This window comes from Nicotiana tomentosiformis, chromosome 10 (assembly GCF_000390325.3).
Source record: "Nicotiana tomentosiformis chromosome 10, ASM39032v3, whole genome shotgun sequence".
Lineage (NCBI taxonomy): Eukaryota > Viridiplantae > Streptophyta > Magnoliopsida > Solanales > Solanaceae > Nicotiana > Nicotiana tomentosiformis.
In genome coordinates, this window is record NC_090821.1 from 66279957 (window position 1) to 66294481 (window position 14525).

Here is a 14525-nt window from a genome sequence, read left to right on the forward strand (position 1 = left end):
AAGGGGGTTGGAATAATAATAACCAAGGGAATCGGGGTCGGGATTTCAAAGGCCCCTAATGTTTCAACAATCTAGCAACCCGCCTCCTTTTCCTTCCCAAGGGCCGAGCTCTTCTAGCAATGAGATGGGTAGAATTCAAAATATGTTCAAGCAAATGATGGAGAAAAATTCCAACTTCGATGCTCAATTAGCCTCTCACAACACTTCAATCCGCAATTTGGAAGTTCAATTGGGGAAAATCTCACAATCTTTAAACACTCGTCCTAAGGGGACACTACCTAGGGATACAGTGGTGAACCTGAAGGGTGGGAACAACACGGGACAATGCCATGGCCGTAACAACAAGGAGTGGAAGAGGTGGAGATGCAACCACCTCAAATCAAAGAAGAATTGTGGATGATGATGTGTTGGTTCAAGAAGATGAGACTCCAAGTAATGTGGTTCAAGCTAATGAAGAAGTGGGAATTGATATTGATGAAAGTGTGGAGGAGACCCAAGAAGAAGTGAACCCGTCTAGGGAGCACGTGATTAACATACCGGAACCAGTAGTGCCAAAGGCCAATGCACCAATGCCAAGGCCTCTTCCTACATACCCTCAAAGGCTCGCAAACCAAAATAGTGAGAACCAATGCAAGAAGTTTATTGACATGATGAAAAGTTTGTCCATTAATGTGTCGTTGGTTGAGGCATTGGAAAAAATGCCTGGTTATGCAAAGTTCACGAGGGATTTGGTGACAAAGAAAAGATCAATGAATTGTCAAAATATCAAGATGACACATCAAGTGAGTGCTATTGTGCACTCAATGGCTCCGAAATTGGAAGATCCCGGCGCTTTCACAATCCATTGAATTATTGGGAGCGCCGATTTTGCCAAAGTTCTATATGATTTGGGGGAAAGTATCAACTTGATGCCCTACTCAATTTTCAAAGCTTTGGGAATCGGGCAACCAAGGACCACATCTATGAGGTTGTAAATGGCGGATCGGGCTATGAAGAGACCATTGGGTATTATTGATGATGTGTTGGTTCGTGTTGATAAGTTCATCCTCCTAGCGGACTTTGTGATTCTTAATTGCGAGGTGGACTATGAGGTGCCTATTATTTTTGGTAGACCTTTTCTTTCTACGGGGAAGGCTCTTGTTGATGTGGAAGCCGGTGAGCTCACCTTCTGGGTGGGCAATGAAAAGGTGATTTTCCATGTGTGCAAATCGCTGAGGCAACCAAATAGCAATGAAGTATGTTCATTTGTGGACTTAGTGACCGAAGTGATTATTGATGATGCCAGTGCTATGATGAATGTTGAGGATATCTTGGAAGTCGTATTGCTTAATCATGATGATGATGAGAAGGAAGGCTTTGTGGAATGGGTAAATACATTACAAGAAGTGGGGTCGTATACTTATGAACCCCGAAAATTGTCCTTAGATCTTGAGAACCGGAAGACTCCTCCAACAAAGCCCTCAATCGAGGAGCCTCCTACGTTGGAGTTAAATTCTTTGCCTTCACATCTCAGGTATGAGTTTCTTGGCCCATGTTCTACTTTACCTGTTATTCTTTCCTCTTGCTTGACTAACGTGCAGGTAGATTCTACTTTGGCGGTGCTCCAAAAGAAGAAGAAAGTTATAGGATGGACATTGGCAGATATTCGGGGTATAAGCCCCCGCCTTTTGCATGCACAAGATTATTTTGTAGGAGGATGCCAAACCCTTCGTTGAACATCAAAAAAGATTAAATGAAGCAATGCAAGATGTAGTGAAGAAGGAGATCATAAAATGGTTGGATGCCGGGGTTGTTTACCCCATTTTCGATAGCTCGTGAACCTCTCTAGTGCAATGTGTCCCAAAGAAAGGGGGCATGACTGTGATAACAAATGACAAGAATGAATTGATCCCCACAAGAACTATCACTGGGTGGAGAGTGTGCATGGACTATAGTAAGCTCAACAAAGTCACTGGAAAAGGTCATTTTCTGCTTCCATTTCTTGATCAAATGCTTGATAGGTTGGCCGGACGTGCATTTTATTTTTTCCTTGATTAATATTCCGGCTACAATCAAATTCTTATTGCTCCTGAGGACCAAGAGAAGATTACTTTCACTTGTCCCTATGGTACTTTCGCATTCTCGCGGATGCCATTTGGGTTATGCAATGCACCGACAACTTTTCAAAGGTGTATGATTGTCATCTTCATCGATATGGTGGAGGATTTTCTTGAGGATTTTATGGATGATTTTTCCGTGGTGGGGAATTATTTTGATGAGTGCTTGGACAACTTAGACAAGGTCTTGGCAAGATGTGAGGAAACAAAGTTGGTTTTGAATTGGGAGAAATGTCACTTCATGGTCGAGGAAGGCATTGTCCTCGGTCACAAGATTTCGAAGCATGGTATTGAGGTTGATAAATCCAAAATTGAAGTGATCTCCAAACTCCCTCCCCTACATCCGTGAAGGGAGTGAGGAGCTTTTTGGGTCATGCGGGATTTTATCGCTGATTCATCAAGGACTTTTCTAAGGTGGTAAACCCCTTGTGCAAACTTTTGGAGAAGGATGCCAAGTTCCATTTCAACGAAGATTGTATGAAGGCATTAAAATTGTTTAAGTTCAAGTTGACTACTACTCCTATTATCACCGCACCGGATTGGAGCTTTCCTTTCGAGCTCATGTGTGATGCAAGTGATGTGGCGGTTGGAGCTGTGTTAGGGCAACGTATCAACAAAATCTTCCATCCGGTCTACTATGCTAGTAAGACCATGAATGATGCCCAAGTCAATTACATAGTGACCGAAAAAGAGCTCCTTGCTGTTGTCTTTGCTATGGAGAAGTTCCGCCCGTACTTGATGGGTACAAAGGTGATTGTACACACCGACCATGCGACGCTTCGATATTTGATGAGCAAGAAAGATTCTAAGGCAAGACTAATGCGGTGGGTGCTTCTTTTGCAAGAGTTCGATCAAGAAATCCAAGACCAAAAAGGTAGTGAAAACCAAGTGGCGGATCACTTATCTCGATTGGAGGAGGAGGGGAGGCCACATAACGGCTTTGAGATCAATGATTCCTTGCCCGACGAGCAACTTTTTTCCATTTCAATGACCGAGATGCCATGGTTCACTGATTTAGCAAATTATCTTGTGAGTGGAATTGTACCAAATGAGTTCTCTTCAAACCAAAGGAAGAAACTCAAACAGGATTGCCTTGACTATTATTGGAATGAGCCATACCTTTTCCGGATTTATACCGATGGTGTGATTCGAAGATGTTTGCCGGAGGAGGAACAAATAGGAATTCTAGAGGCTTGCCACTCTTCACTGTATGGTAGTTACCATTGTAGAGCAAGAACGGCGGAAAAAGTGTTGAGTTGTGGATTCTATTGGCTTACTCTCTACAAGGATGCTAGTGAACTTGTCAAGCGTTGTGATGAATGCCAAAGGGCCGGTGGAATATTAAAGAAGAACAAAATGCCTCTCACCACCATTTTGGAGATAGATATTTTCGATGTGTGGGATATTGATTTCATGGGTCCGTTTGTTAGCTCGTGTGGGAACACCTACATTCTAGTCACGGTTGATTATGTGTCTAAATGGGTTGAGGATGTTTCTTTGCCAAACAATGAAGCGAGGAGTGTGGTGGCATTTTTGAAAAAGAACATCTTCACAAGGTTTGGTACTCCAAGGGCCATTATTAGTGATTGGGGATCGCACTTTTGCAACAAAGATTTTGATACCTTACTCACAAAATATGGTGTCACTCACAAAGTGTCAACTCCCTATCACCCTCAAGCAAGTGGACAAGTTGAAGTCTCCAACAGGGAGATCAAGAGTATTTTGTCAAAGACCGTGAATGCCAACCGGACAGATTGGTCGAAGAAACTTGATGATGCTCTTTGGGCTTATAGGATGGCTTACAAAACACCAATTGGTATGTATCCGTATCGGTTAGTGTTCACAAAAGCTTGTCACCTACCGTTGGAACTTGAGCACAAGGCTATGTGGGCATTGAAGAAGCTTAATCTTAAATGGGATGTCGCCACCAACTTAAGGGTGACACAATTGAATGAGCTTGATGAATTCCGGTTCCATGCATATTCAAGTTCGTCCTTGTACAAGGACAAGATGAAGTACCTCTATGACAACTACATCCGGAACAAGGAGTTCAAAGAAGGCGATCTTATGCTATTGTTCAATTCTCGGTAGTGGATGTTTCCGGAAAAGTTGAAGTCCAAGTGGAATGGTCCATTTGAGGTTGTGCATGTGACACCCTTTGGTGCATTAGACTTGAAAAACAATAATGATGAAGTGTTTAGAGTCAATGGTCACCGGGTGAAACATTATCTTGGCAAGGTTGATGATGGCCACTTTGTGGCATTGATTCATTCCAAGTGATTGATGGTAACCCGCGACGCTAAATCAGGCACTTCTTAAGAGGAAACCCATGTGACTTTTTCTTTTTCTTTTTCATTAGATAGGATTTGTTTTGTTCTAACTAGTTTTGAAGTGTATGCAGGAATGGATGTACATTACAGGGACTGTGTCATAAAAAAAATTTGGCTAAGTGTTGAAAATGTGCGGACCACACACTAATTGTGCGGACCGCATAATTCTAGAGGCAACAGTAGAAATCACTCTGCAGCCACACAATTCTGTGTGAGGGCGCACAACTGGAAGACTAAAATTGCAAGTTTTCTGAAGTTGGCCCGTCAAAATTCATAGCCAATTTGTGGCCACACACAAAATTGTGCGGTCCGTATAAATTCTGTGGACGCACTCACTTTTGTGCGGACCGCAGAGTTGCATCACGGTCCGGGTAAAGAGTGCAGTCCTCACTCAAAATTGTGCGGCCGCACTCACCATAGGTTTGGATCGACTTGGTCAACCTATAAATAGAACCTCAATGCATTATTCACAACTTTACACTCTGGGTTCTTGAACCCTAAGCACACACAGTGCACGTTCAATTAGTTCACAATCTTCCTTCATTTCATTAGTGTAGATTCTTACGTGCATCCTTAATAACTTGTATGTTCATTACATCTTTAGATTTTTCAATTTCTTTTAGTTTTTGTTCTTTTGTGGTATAGTTATTTATAGACCTAAAATATCAATTATTAGTCTTGTGTGGTTAAAATCATGTGGGTAATATCATATATGTTCATTGGGGTCTGGGTAGATCGTTAATCATGTCTAATTGCAAATACCATGCTTAAATTATGCAAACTTTGCAAAACACTGACTCAGTGCTACGTAATTTCAAAATTGTGCGGCCACACACAAATTTGTGCGGTCTGCATATCTTAAACATAGGGCTAAATGTTACATGAAAAGTCCTGACTGCACTCAAAATTATGCGGTCCGCATAAAAATGTGTGTGACTGCACTTTGGAACCCCTGAGAATCAGTGTTCTGGAATTAGGATTGTGCGGCCGCACTCGAAATTGTGTGGTTCGCACTTCAGGATATGCCACCGTACTTCAAAATTGTGCGGTTCGCACATGGAAGTCTGTGGCCGCACTCAAAATTGTGCGCTCCGCACTGCCTCTTCTGCAATATGTTTTCCTGCAACTATTATGCATCCGTGTACACTGTTTTGAGCTCTAACTGACTTATGTGCCTCATATTGCAAACAATGGTTCGTTCACGAGGTAGAGGAGATAAATCTAAAGGGATAGGTGAACCCTCCCGAGGCCGGAGCAAAGGAACTCAACCTTTAGGGGTGCAAAATAAAACTTTAGCAAAAAAGAAAACCACGGGGAGAGGAAGGGCCACAAAGCCTTCTGAATCAAGCTCATATGTCCCATCTAGGGAAGCCTCCGAAGGTCACTCAATGGGAGAACAGCTTGAGGCCCAGTCCCAACCATCATACTTCCTAGGGAGATACTAACTCCATGACGAACCCTCTACTTCAACAAGTTCTTCTGAGGGTTCAGATGCCGGTAACCAGGGTTCAGAGCCCTTCTCTACACACACTCCTCCTGCACCAATTGATTTAGATGATACTGATGATGATGATTTTACTGATGATGGTAGAGGAGGTGACACTGGAGTGGGCGGCCTTGAGAGGTCGAAAAAGAAGGAGATGTGGGAAGACAGGTTTGTGAGCTTAGCAACTTTCACCAGGTTCAGAGAGTGGTGGCCCCAGAGATCGCTCACACTTGAGCGATAATTCTTACTGAAGGATTTGGATAAATACAATCCGAATGTCCTTAGGCAGTTCAGGGAGCGCTAGGGGTGGCTGTGGTTCACTAAGAGTGTCATGGATGCCAAGGAGCACTAGGTACGAGAATTCTATGACAATGCGGCACACATCAAGAAGGGTACCAAAGTTACCAAAGTGCGGAATTTGAAAGTAAGATTCGATCAGGGCACTCTGAACCAGTACTTGGGATTCGAGGAGTTAGAACCGGTACAGTACTTGGAAAAGCTCTCTAAGGGTGATGCAATCCACCCATGGCTAGTAGATATATTGGAAGCTCTAAGACCACCACCACCGTGGATCACAGAGGGGGTTCCCATTGCTCGGGCCACCCTAAATTTTAAAGCAAAAGGGTGGCAAACTTTTGTGTCCAGCTGCTTAGACCCGAGCCGGAATGAAAACAATATTTCCCCCCCCCCCGAGCAGTTTTGATGGCATCCATCATGGCCGGGTACCCAATAAATGTGGGTGCCATCATGTCGGCCAATATGTCATTGGTGGTCCAAAGAGGTGAAAGTTCCTATCCATATCCCAACACACTCACAGCATACCTCACGGATGCAAAGGTGGAGCCGAGGAGCTTTGATCAAAAGGTGCAGGCTAAAAAACCCTTCTCATGGTACTCTTTGCAAGGTCCGGGAAACCCAAAGTTCAAGGGTAAGGCAACTACCACCGGTGGCCAGTCTGATGAGCCAACGGTGGTGGTTACAGATTTAGCTGTTGAGCCTTCTACAGCTGCCATGCCTTTCATAACAGTCGGTCCTTCATCCGAGACAGCTTACATGCCACCCCCTACACCAGCTAGACCATCTACATCAGTGCCAGCACCTGCCTCTTCCACGTATCCACTCACTGCGCTGCGAGTCTTCCAGACATTAGAGAGTCTCAACAACTAGATGTAGACAGCTACTTCAAAGTTGTCTGACATATCCAGTGATGTTGCAGCATAGTCCTGTACCCCAGCAACATCTCAGGTACCTCTGTCAGTAGAGGAAACATTGAAGAAGATCCTGGAAAATCAGAAGACTATAATGGATACAGTGGTGGCACACGGGAGAGATATTGAGGAGTTGGGCAAACAGGTGAAGAAGATGTGGAAATCTCAGGCATCAAAGAAATCAGTGGAAAGATTGAGCACCGAGGTGGCCAAGCTTGCATCGGCTGGGGATATTCCCCTTGTCCTTCTGATGGAGACAGCACCAGCAGCTCCACCAGTACTTGAGGCATCAGAGATAGCAGCTGGCCAGTCTGTGGAGCCGGACCTTGCTACCCACACCACTGAGGAGATGTTCCAGATGTTCAGCCACCCCATTCTTTCTCGACCGGAGGACGATGAGATCTAGTTGGAGGATCCAGAGGGTGCTGATGATGCCAGGCACCCGAGACCACATAGGGAGTTTTCTTTTCTCTCTACCCTCTTTTGTTTTGATTTTGCTAAGCATTGAGGACAATGCTTGTTCTTCTTCTGGGGGGTGGTCCATTTTGGTTCATTTTGGATGACTGTGATGATATTTTGATGACATTTGATTACTTTTGGGCCTGTAATAACTTTAATACTCCTTTTCTTTTATTTTTATTTTCTCCCTCATTATGTATATATGCATCTCTCTTGTATATATTCTATTCCCATCGATTTGTAAATTCATTTGCCTTACTTTTAGTATTTTATTTCATAGCTTCTTCATTTTGTTTTCTTAATAGTATAGCTTCTTAGTTACTTTATTAGCTTCTTTTTGATTTGTTAGCTTCTTTTTATATTTTAGTTAACAATAAGCCTTTGGTTTTCTTAATGCCACGATTCTTTCCAAAGATGGGTCTTGTGTGAACCGGGTGGCTCTCCCCAACAATGGATGGTGTGATAACCTTCTTTAGGGATCGAGTCATTTTTTGATGTTTAGGTAGAAACGAGTAGTATTAGTGAATAAATAAGGGTCGAGCATGGTTCACTCGGTACCAACACACTTAATTACGCGCTTATGGTTAAAAATAAGATTTTTCTAAAGAAATAACTCTAGTTAGTGACCTTGTGACTCTTGTGTTGACTTAGGCAATCATCGGGTGGTTTAGTTGAACCATTAGCAATTTTCAATCTTGAATGCGGTTGTTGTGGGGCCTCGACTTTATTCTCTCTGGCAATCCGATTGTGTGAGAGGTGAGGTATTTTGTTACAAGTCCGAGTACCCATGCGAATGGTCTAGAACTTGCCCCAAATGCGTTTCTAGGCGAAATTTTAAGTTAGCTTGGCTTGAGAAGTGATTGTAGGCTCTCCTTGGCCAGTTTTGAAACTTTTCATGGCCCACCAATGATATCATACTTAGTCAACCCTTTTGAGCCTTAAGCCTCTTTTATTCGATAACCACATTACAGCTTTTACTAGTGTTGTAGTGACCCTCTCTTGGCACCCGAACTTTCTTTAGCAATCATGTGGTTCAAATGGAAAAAATATAAGTTTGGGGGAGAGAAGAGGAGTTTAAAGATGGTTTCAAGGCACAAACAGAGAAAAGAGATGAAGATGAGGAAAGGCAAAGAAAAAGAAAGGAAGAACAATGAAAAACACAAAAAAAGTGAATAATGTGAAAGGGTTGAAAAGATGCAAAAGAAAGCAAAAGTTTAAAGCCTGGAGAAACCAAAGAAGGAGAATATGAATAGCATGACAAAGAAAGAGTGATGTCAAGTCTCTCTAATCCCCCTAAGGGTAAAGGAAATGACTCAAAGTGTCGGCAAAGTAAGAGCCAAAAAGAGAATATGAAGTGCTAAAGGAAAGATGAACCAATTCCATTCCGATATTTCCCTCCTTAGTTCAAAAGCCTTCATTACATGCTGAAAAAGCCCTGCGTGATTTCAAGCCGAGCAAGCTTACATTAGTGGAGATCTATATGAGGGGAAAGAATATGGTACTTAGAGACGGGATTGTGACTTTCTTTTGAGAGTGATGAGATAATCTTTATCGAGTCATTGTATTGAATTCCTCATTTGTGAGTGAGACGAGCTTCAGGAGAATATATGAGGAGGAGTTTGGGATCCACAATGACTTGCATGAAAATGCGAGCTTCCTTGATGAACAAAGTCAACCCTTGATGCTCAAACGTCACATTAGAGCCATTTGTGTTTCAACATTCAAATCATTGGCTTGTTTAATGATTCATGAGTGTGTGGGTAATTGTTGGTCCCAATTGATGTCTGTTTGATTCACCTTAAGACAGCTGAAATAGCTCTTTTATTGTGGATGTGGGAATTACCTTATTTGTTTGATGACAAGAAAAAGCTTAATTTTGTGGGAGTTGATAAGAAGGGATTTTAACTACTTTTTTGCACTCTTTTACTTCCGTTCTAGCTCGAAATTGCTTAAAGGTATTCCCGAGAACTGATGAAATGTGCTTTCTTGGAGGAGTGTTGGAATAGGAGTCAAAGAGATAAAAATCAACTCAAGAAGGAGCAATTTTGGACAAGGACCAAAACAAAGCTAAAAGGGAAAAATGCGGACAGCACAATATTGAGTGTGGCCGCAGAACATGAGGAAGCCTCTGACAAAATTTCCATGCAAAGTGCGGACTGCACAATTATTGTGCGGCCGCAAAAGATGAGGTTCAAAGATATGGATTCTGGGGTCATGAAGAAGTGCGGACCACACCACTATTGTGCGGCCGTAGAATCAAAAGTGCGTCTGCACTAAGAAATGCACAGTCCGCCGAAATCTTGCATGTCCAAGCTAAAACTCGAGAGTGCGGCCGCACTCATAAATGTGTGGACCACGAAATTTGAAGAATTGCTGCCGCAACCCAAAAATGTGCGGTCCGTAGAAGTCCATCCTGTCAAGCTAGTGTCAAAGTGCGGACCGCACACATAATTGTGCGGCCGTAGAATCTCCGCAGGGACAATTTTGTCCGATAATTTTAGGTGTGTATAAATAGACCTTTTTGTCATTTTTAGGTCAAGATTTGTATATTTTGAACTCTAGAAAGTAGATAGCCGTTTTCCTTTACTGTTTTGGGCAACTTTGTAATAGTTTATCATTTTAACATTAGATTTTCTTCCCTTAATCATCTATTATGAGTTTTATCTTAATTTCTTCTCTAATTTCTTCATTTTCTATGAGTAGCTAAACCCTTAGCTAGGGTTGTGACCCAACCCTAGTATGGGTACTTAATAGGTGATTGATTTAGGGCTTATTTATGATTGGGTATATGATATTTAGCCTAGTTCTTGCTTGAATTTGAGAATTGATGGTTGCAAACATTGATACATGCCTAATTCACTTAGTCTCTACATGAGAATAAGAGACTAAGTCTAGGAAAATGTGACTAGCAAGAAATTAGGGTGAACTCGAGAAATTAATAGCCCCAATTAAAGGGTCGAATCTGGAGATAGTAAGACCCGACTTGAGCATCTATCACTTGTTTTGTGAGATACACATTTGGACTTGAGAAAGCCAAATTAGGCAAAATCGCTCAAACTACCGAGAGGTATAGAGTGAGTAATCGCGACCAACCAAACATGCCCTAAAGCCCTCAATCTGTTAGGTAACCAACTAGGCGGAAGTTACAACCCTAGATCTTTTAAAACCTGAAAAACAACAATACCAAAAACATTGTCCCTTAGCTTTACAATTGCAAGCATTGGCATAAAAATTAGAAGTAGAAAAGAAACAACCGAAAATGTGAAAGTGCAATCTTGGGCACGTCATATACTTAGACTAGGTATATACCTAATCCAACATAAAGCTCTCTGTGGAATCGACCCTGACTCGCGTTGGATATTTATAATTACATCGACCGCCTCACAATCACAATTAGTGGTGTGAGTTTGGGCGACATCAATAATGTGGGAGAAACTCATAAGGGAAGCACAAATTATTCTGGGATTATCAAGTAGCTCGTCACATCTCTAAAATAGCGATTCTATCACCCTATGCAATTCTAGACTCAAGTCGTATGCGAAATAAAGGAATTAAATGAGCAAAGATAACTCAAATAATACAATTAAACATGGCCTGAACCTAAGTCTACCTGAACAAAATTAGGAATACTAGAATACACACGAACATATGTCACCTCATACGTGCGTAACTCCCACAACATGTAGCACATAAGAATATAACACCTACAGGGTAAATTCCCTCTCACAGGGTTAGACAGGAGACTTACCTCGCTCTGAAGTTCCATAACCGGCTCCAACGACACTCTAACACCTCAAACTGATGCCCGTCGCTCCAAAACCAGTCAAACAATGTGCAAACCAATAAAACTATTCTCTAATACTCATAATAAATCAATTTATAACAATTCTCAACTCCACTCGAAAAGTCAATAAAGTCAACCCTCAGGCCCACGTGCCCCGATTTCGAAAATTTTCAAAAAATATTACCCATAAATCATATGGTCTATATCCATAAAATCATCCAATTTCATTCATGAATTGACCCTCAAATCAATGATTTACCATTTCTCAACTTTGGGGCTCAAAATTCCAATTTTTACAATCCAAACACGGATAAAATAATAACCAACGGAAATAATCATGTCGAAACATAAAAATAAAGATAAGATATTACCCCCTTGTTGAGACTAGAACAACGCCACAAAAATCACCTCAAATGGAGCTCCAGAACTCCAGATATGCCTAAAATACTAAACTTTTCGGTTTAAAACATTGTCCAGATGATTTTTGTTCACCGCCTTCGTGGAAGACCTTCGTGTTTGCGAAGAGCATTTTTTGCGTTGACTGGTCAACCAAGAAATCCTTCTTCGCATTCGCGTAACCTCTTTCACGTTCGCGAAGAACAAAGCTTCGCACCAGAAATCAACAATTTTTTTCAACACAGAAATGGGCTAACTCTCTCATACGATATCGGAATTCGACGATTCTTATTGCTATGGCTCCGTAATTACGATACGAATCTAATGGTTCAATCCAATTACAAATCAAAGGTCAGTTTCGCAATATATTTCCCTTTATTCCCAATGAAACGACGCCGAAACATCAAATAAGAACGCAACACAACCCAAACACCTCTGAAACACACCTGAGGCCCCCAGGACCCCGTCCAATTACACAAACCAGTCCCAAAACATAACACGAACTTGATCGAGGCCTCAAATTACACCAAACAATATTAAAAGTACGAATCGACGATCGAAACTTTTGTTTAAACTCCCAAGTCACAAATCTTGATACAAACCTATTCCAAGGCTCGGAACCTCAAACGAACATTGATAACATCAAATTCCACTTCAAATCAAATTTAAAATTTTTTTAAAACCTTCAAAATGCCGAATTTCCATATTAAGCGCTGAAATGCCCCCGGATCACCCGATACTCAACCCGAACATACGCCCAAATCCAAAATCATCATACGAACCTATTGGAGCCTTAGAATCCCGATTCAAAGGTCGTCTCAAATTCAAACCCTGATCAACTCTTCCAACTTAAAGCTTCCGAATTTAGAATTTTCTTTCTAAATCAACTCCGAAATTCCCTAAATTCAATTTCGACCACATGTACAAGTCATAATACCTGAAATAAAGCTTCCTAAGACCTCAAATCGCCGAACGACGTGGTAGAGCTCAAAATGACCGGTCGGGGGATTACAAAAATCGCCCAAGATATGAAAGAAATGAGCCAAAATAGCATAAGTCCTGACTTAAATGCACCTTTCTGCCTCCCAGTGGTACCGCTTCTGCGGAAAAATGGATTCTTCTGTGGTTCTGCATCTGCGTAAAATGCATCGCAGATGCGGTCCTTCCTAACTAGCCTTCTTCCGCTTCTGCGATGTCTTCTTCGCATCTGCAGGCTCGCAGATGTGGTAGAGCCCTTGCACCTATGCCTTTGCCCCTTCAACTCCATGTCGCTTTTGCGGACCACTAACCGCATCTGTAGTCGTGCACCTGCGGACACAGCCCATCTTCCCAAATTATGCACCTACGGCTAGCAAGTCGCTTCGGCGGTGCCGCACGTGCGGCCATTTCTTTGCAGCTGCAAATGCACCAGATTCCTACTACTTTAGCCATTCTTCCAAGTTCAAAAATGCTCTGCACATTGACAGAATATCACCCGAGGCCCCTGGGGCCTCGTTCAAACATACCAACAAGTTCGCAAACATAAAACGGACTCGCTCGAACCCTTGGAATGCATAAAACAATATCAAAACTAAGAATCGCACCCTAAAACCAATTGAATCAAATTATGAATTTCAAGTCCTTCCAACTTACTCTGAACTCGCCGAATCATACTTAGACTACTCGGAATATACCAAATTGTGCGTGCAAGTCTTAAATCACCATACAAACTATTTCTGGGCTCGAAACCCCAAACGAGCCTTGATAACACCAAAACCTACTCCAAAACAAATTTAAAGAGCTTGAAAAGCCTTCAATGCGCCAACTATCAATAATAAGTGCTGAAACGCTCCCGGGTCATTCGAAACCCGATTTGAACGTACGCCCAAGTCGAAAATTATCATACAAACCTATGGGAATCGCCAAATCCCAGTTCCGAGGTCGTTTACTAAAATAATTGACCCAAATAAAACTTAACTATTTTCAGCCAATATTAAGGAACTATTGTTCCGATTTCAAACCGAACCCCTCCAAACCCGAACTAACCATCCCCGCAAGCCATAAATAGTAAAAGCACATACGAGGAGTCTTAATTAGAGAAATGAGGATCTAGAAGCAAAACGGCCAGTCGGGTCGTTATAGAACCTAGGGTTTGGTAAAAATGAGATTTGACCACGAAATTGATTATGGAATTGGGAATAAATTATCTATTTGAGTTCGTGAGGTCACGGGTAACATTTATCTTCGAAAAGTTTTGGAATTCGGGCATGTGGACCCGGGGGTGATTTTTATGGACTTCCCGAATTTGGTTGGAAATTAGTTTAATAGCTAAATTATGAACTTTTGAGTATATATGTTTTAGTTTATACGACTTTTGATTAGTTTTTTAGCTCTCGGCGTTGTTTGAGGAGTTCTAGTGAGGTTGAAGAGCCGGATTGAGTACTTGAAATCGAGGTAAGTCTCTTGCCTAACCTTTTAAGAGGGAAATTATCCCCTTAGGTGTATTAATTAGTGTGTTCTACTTATTGTGCGGAGCTACGTACGTACGAGGTGACGAGAATACGTATGTAGCTATATTCATGATATGTTCGGGTAGACTTAGATTCACATCATGCCTTAGTTATGCTATTTGTATCTATCATGTGGATTGATTTCCTTGATCACGACTGAGATTGAGGATTAGAATAAAGATACAGATTTAGCCTCTTACTTTGGAAAAATTGAAAAATATTTGATGAACTATGGACCTATGCCTTCTCGACTCGCGCGTACTTCCGCGAGCGAGGT

At 41.9% G+C, this 14525-nt stretch overlaps 1 protein-coding gene across 1 annotated transcript; it reads left to right on the forward strand.

Moving 5' to 3' along the window:
- The first annotated feature begins 329 nt into the window (after window positions 1–329).
- LOC138900324 (uncharacterized) lies at window positions 330–848 on the forward strand. Its single transcript, XM_070187051.1, has one exon. It carries the CDS (start codon window positions 330–332, stop codon window positions 846–848), a length of 519 nt encoding a protein of 172 aa, XP_070043152.1.
- The last annotated feature ends 13677 nt before the right edge of the window (window positions 849–14525 follow it).

What these genes read in the sequence shown, in the direction of transcription:
- LOC138900324 (XM_070187051.1), top strand. Translation starts at nt 330, where the DNA reads ATGGCCGTAACAACAAGGAGTGGAAGAGGTGGAGATGCAACCACCTCA.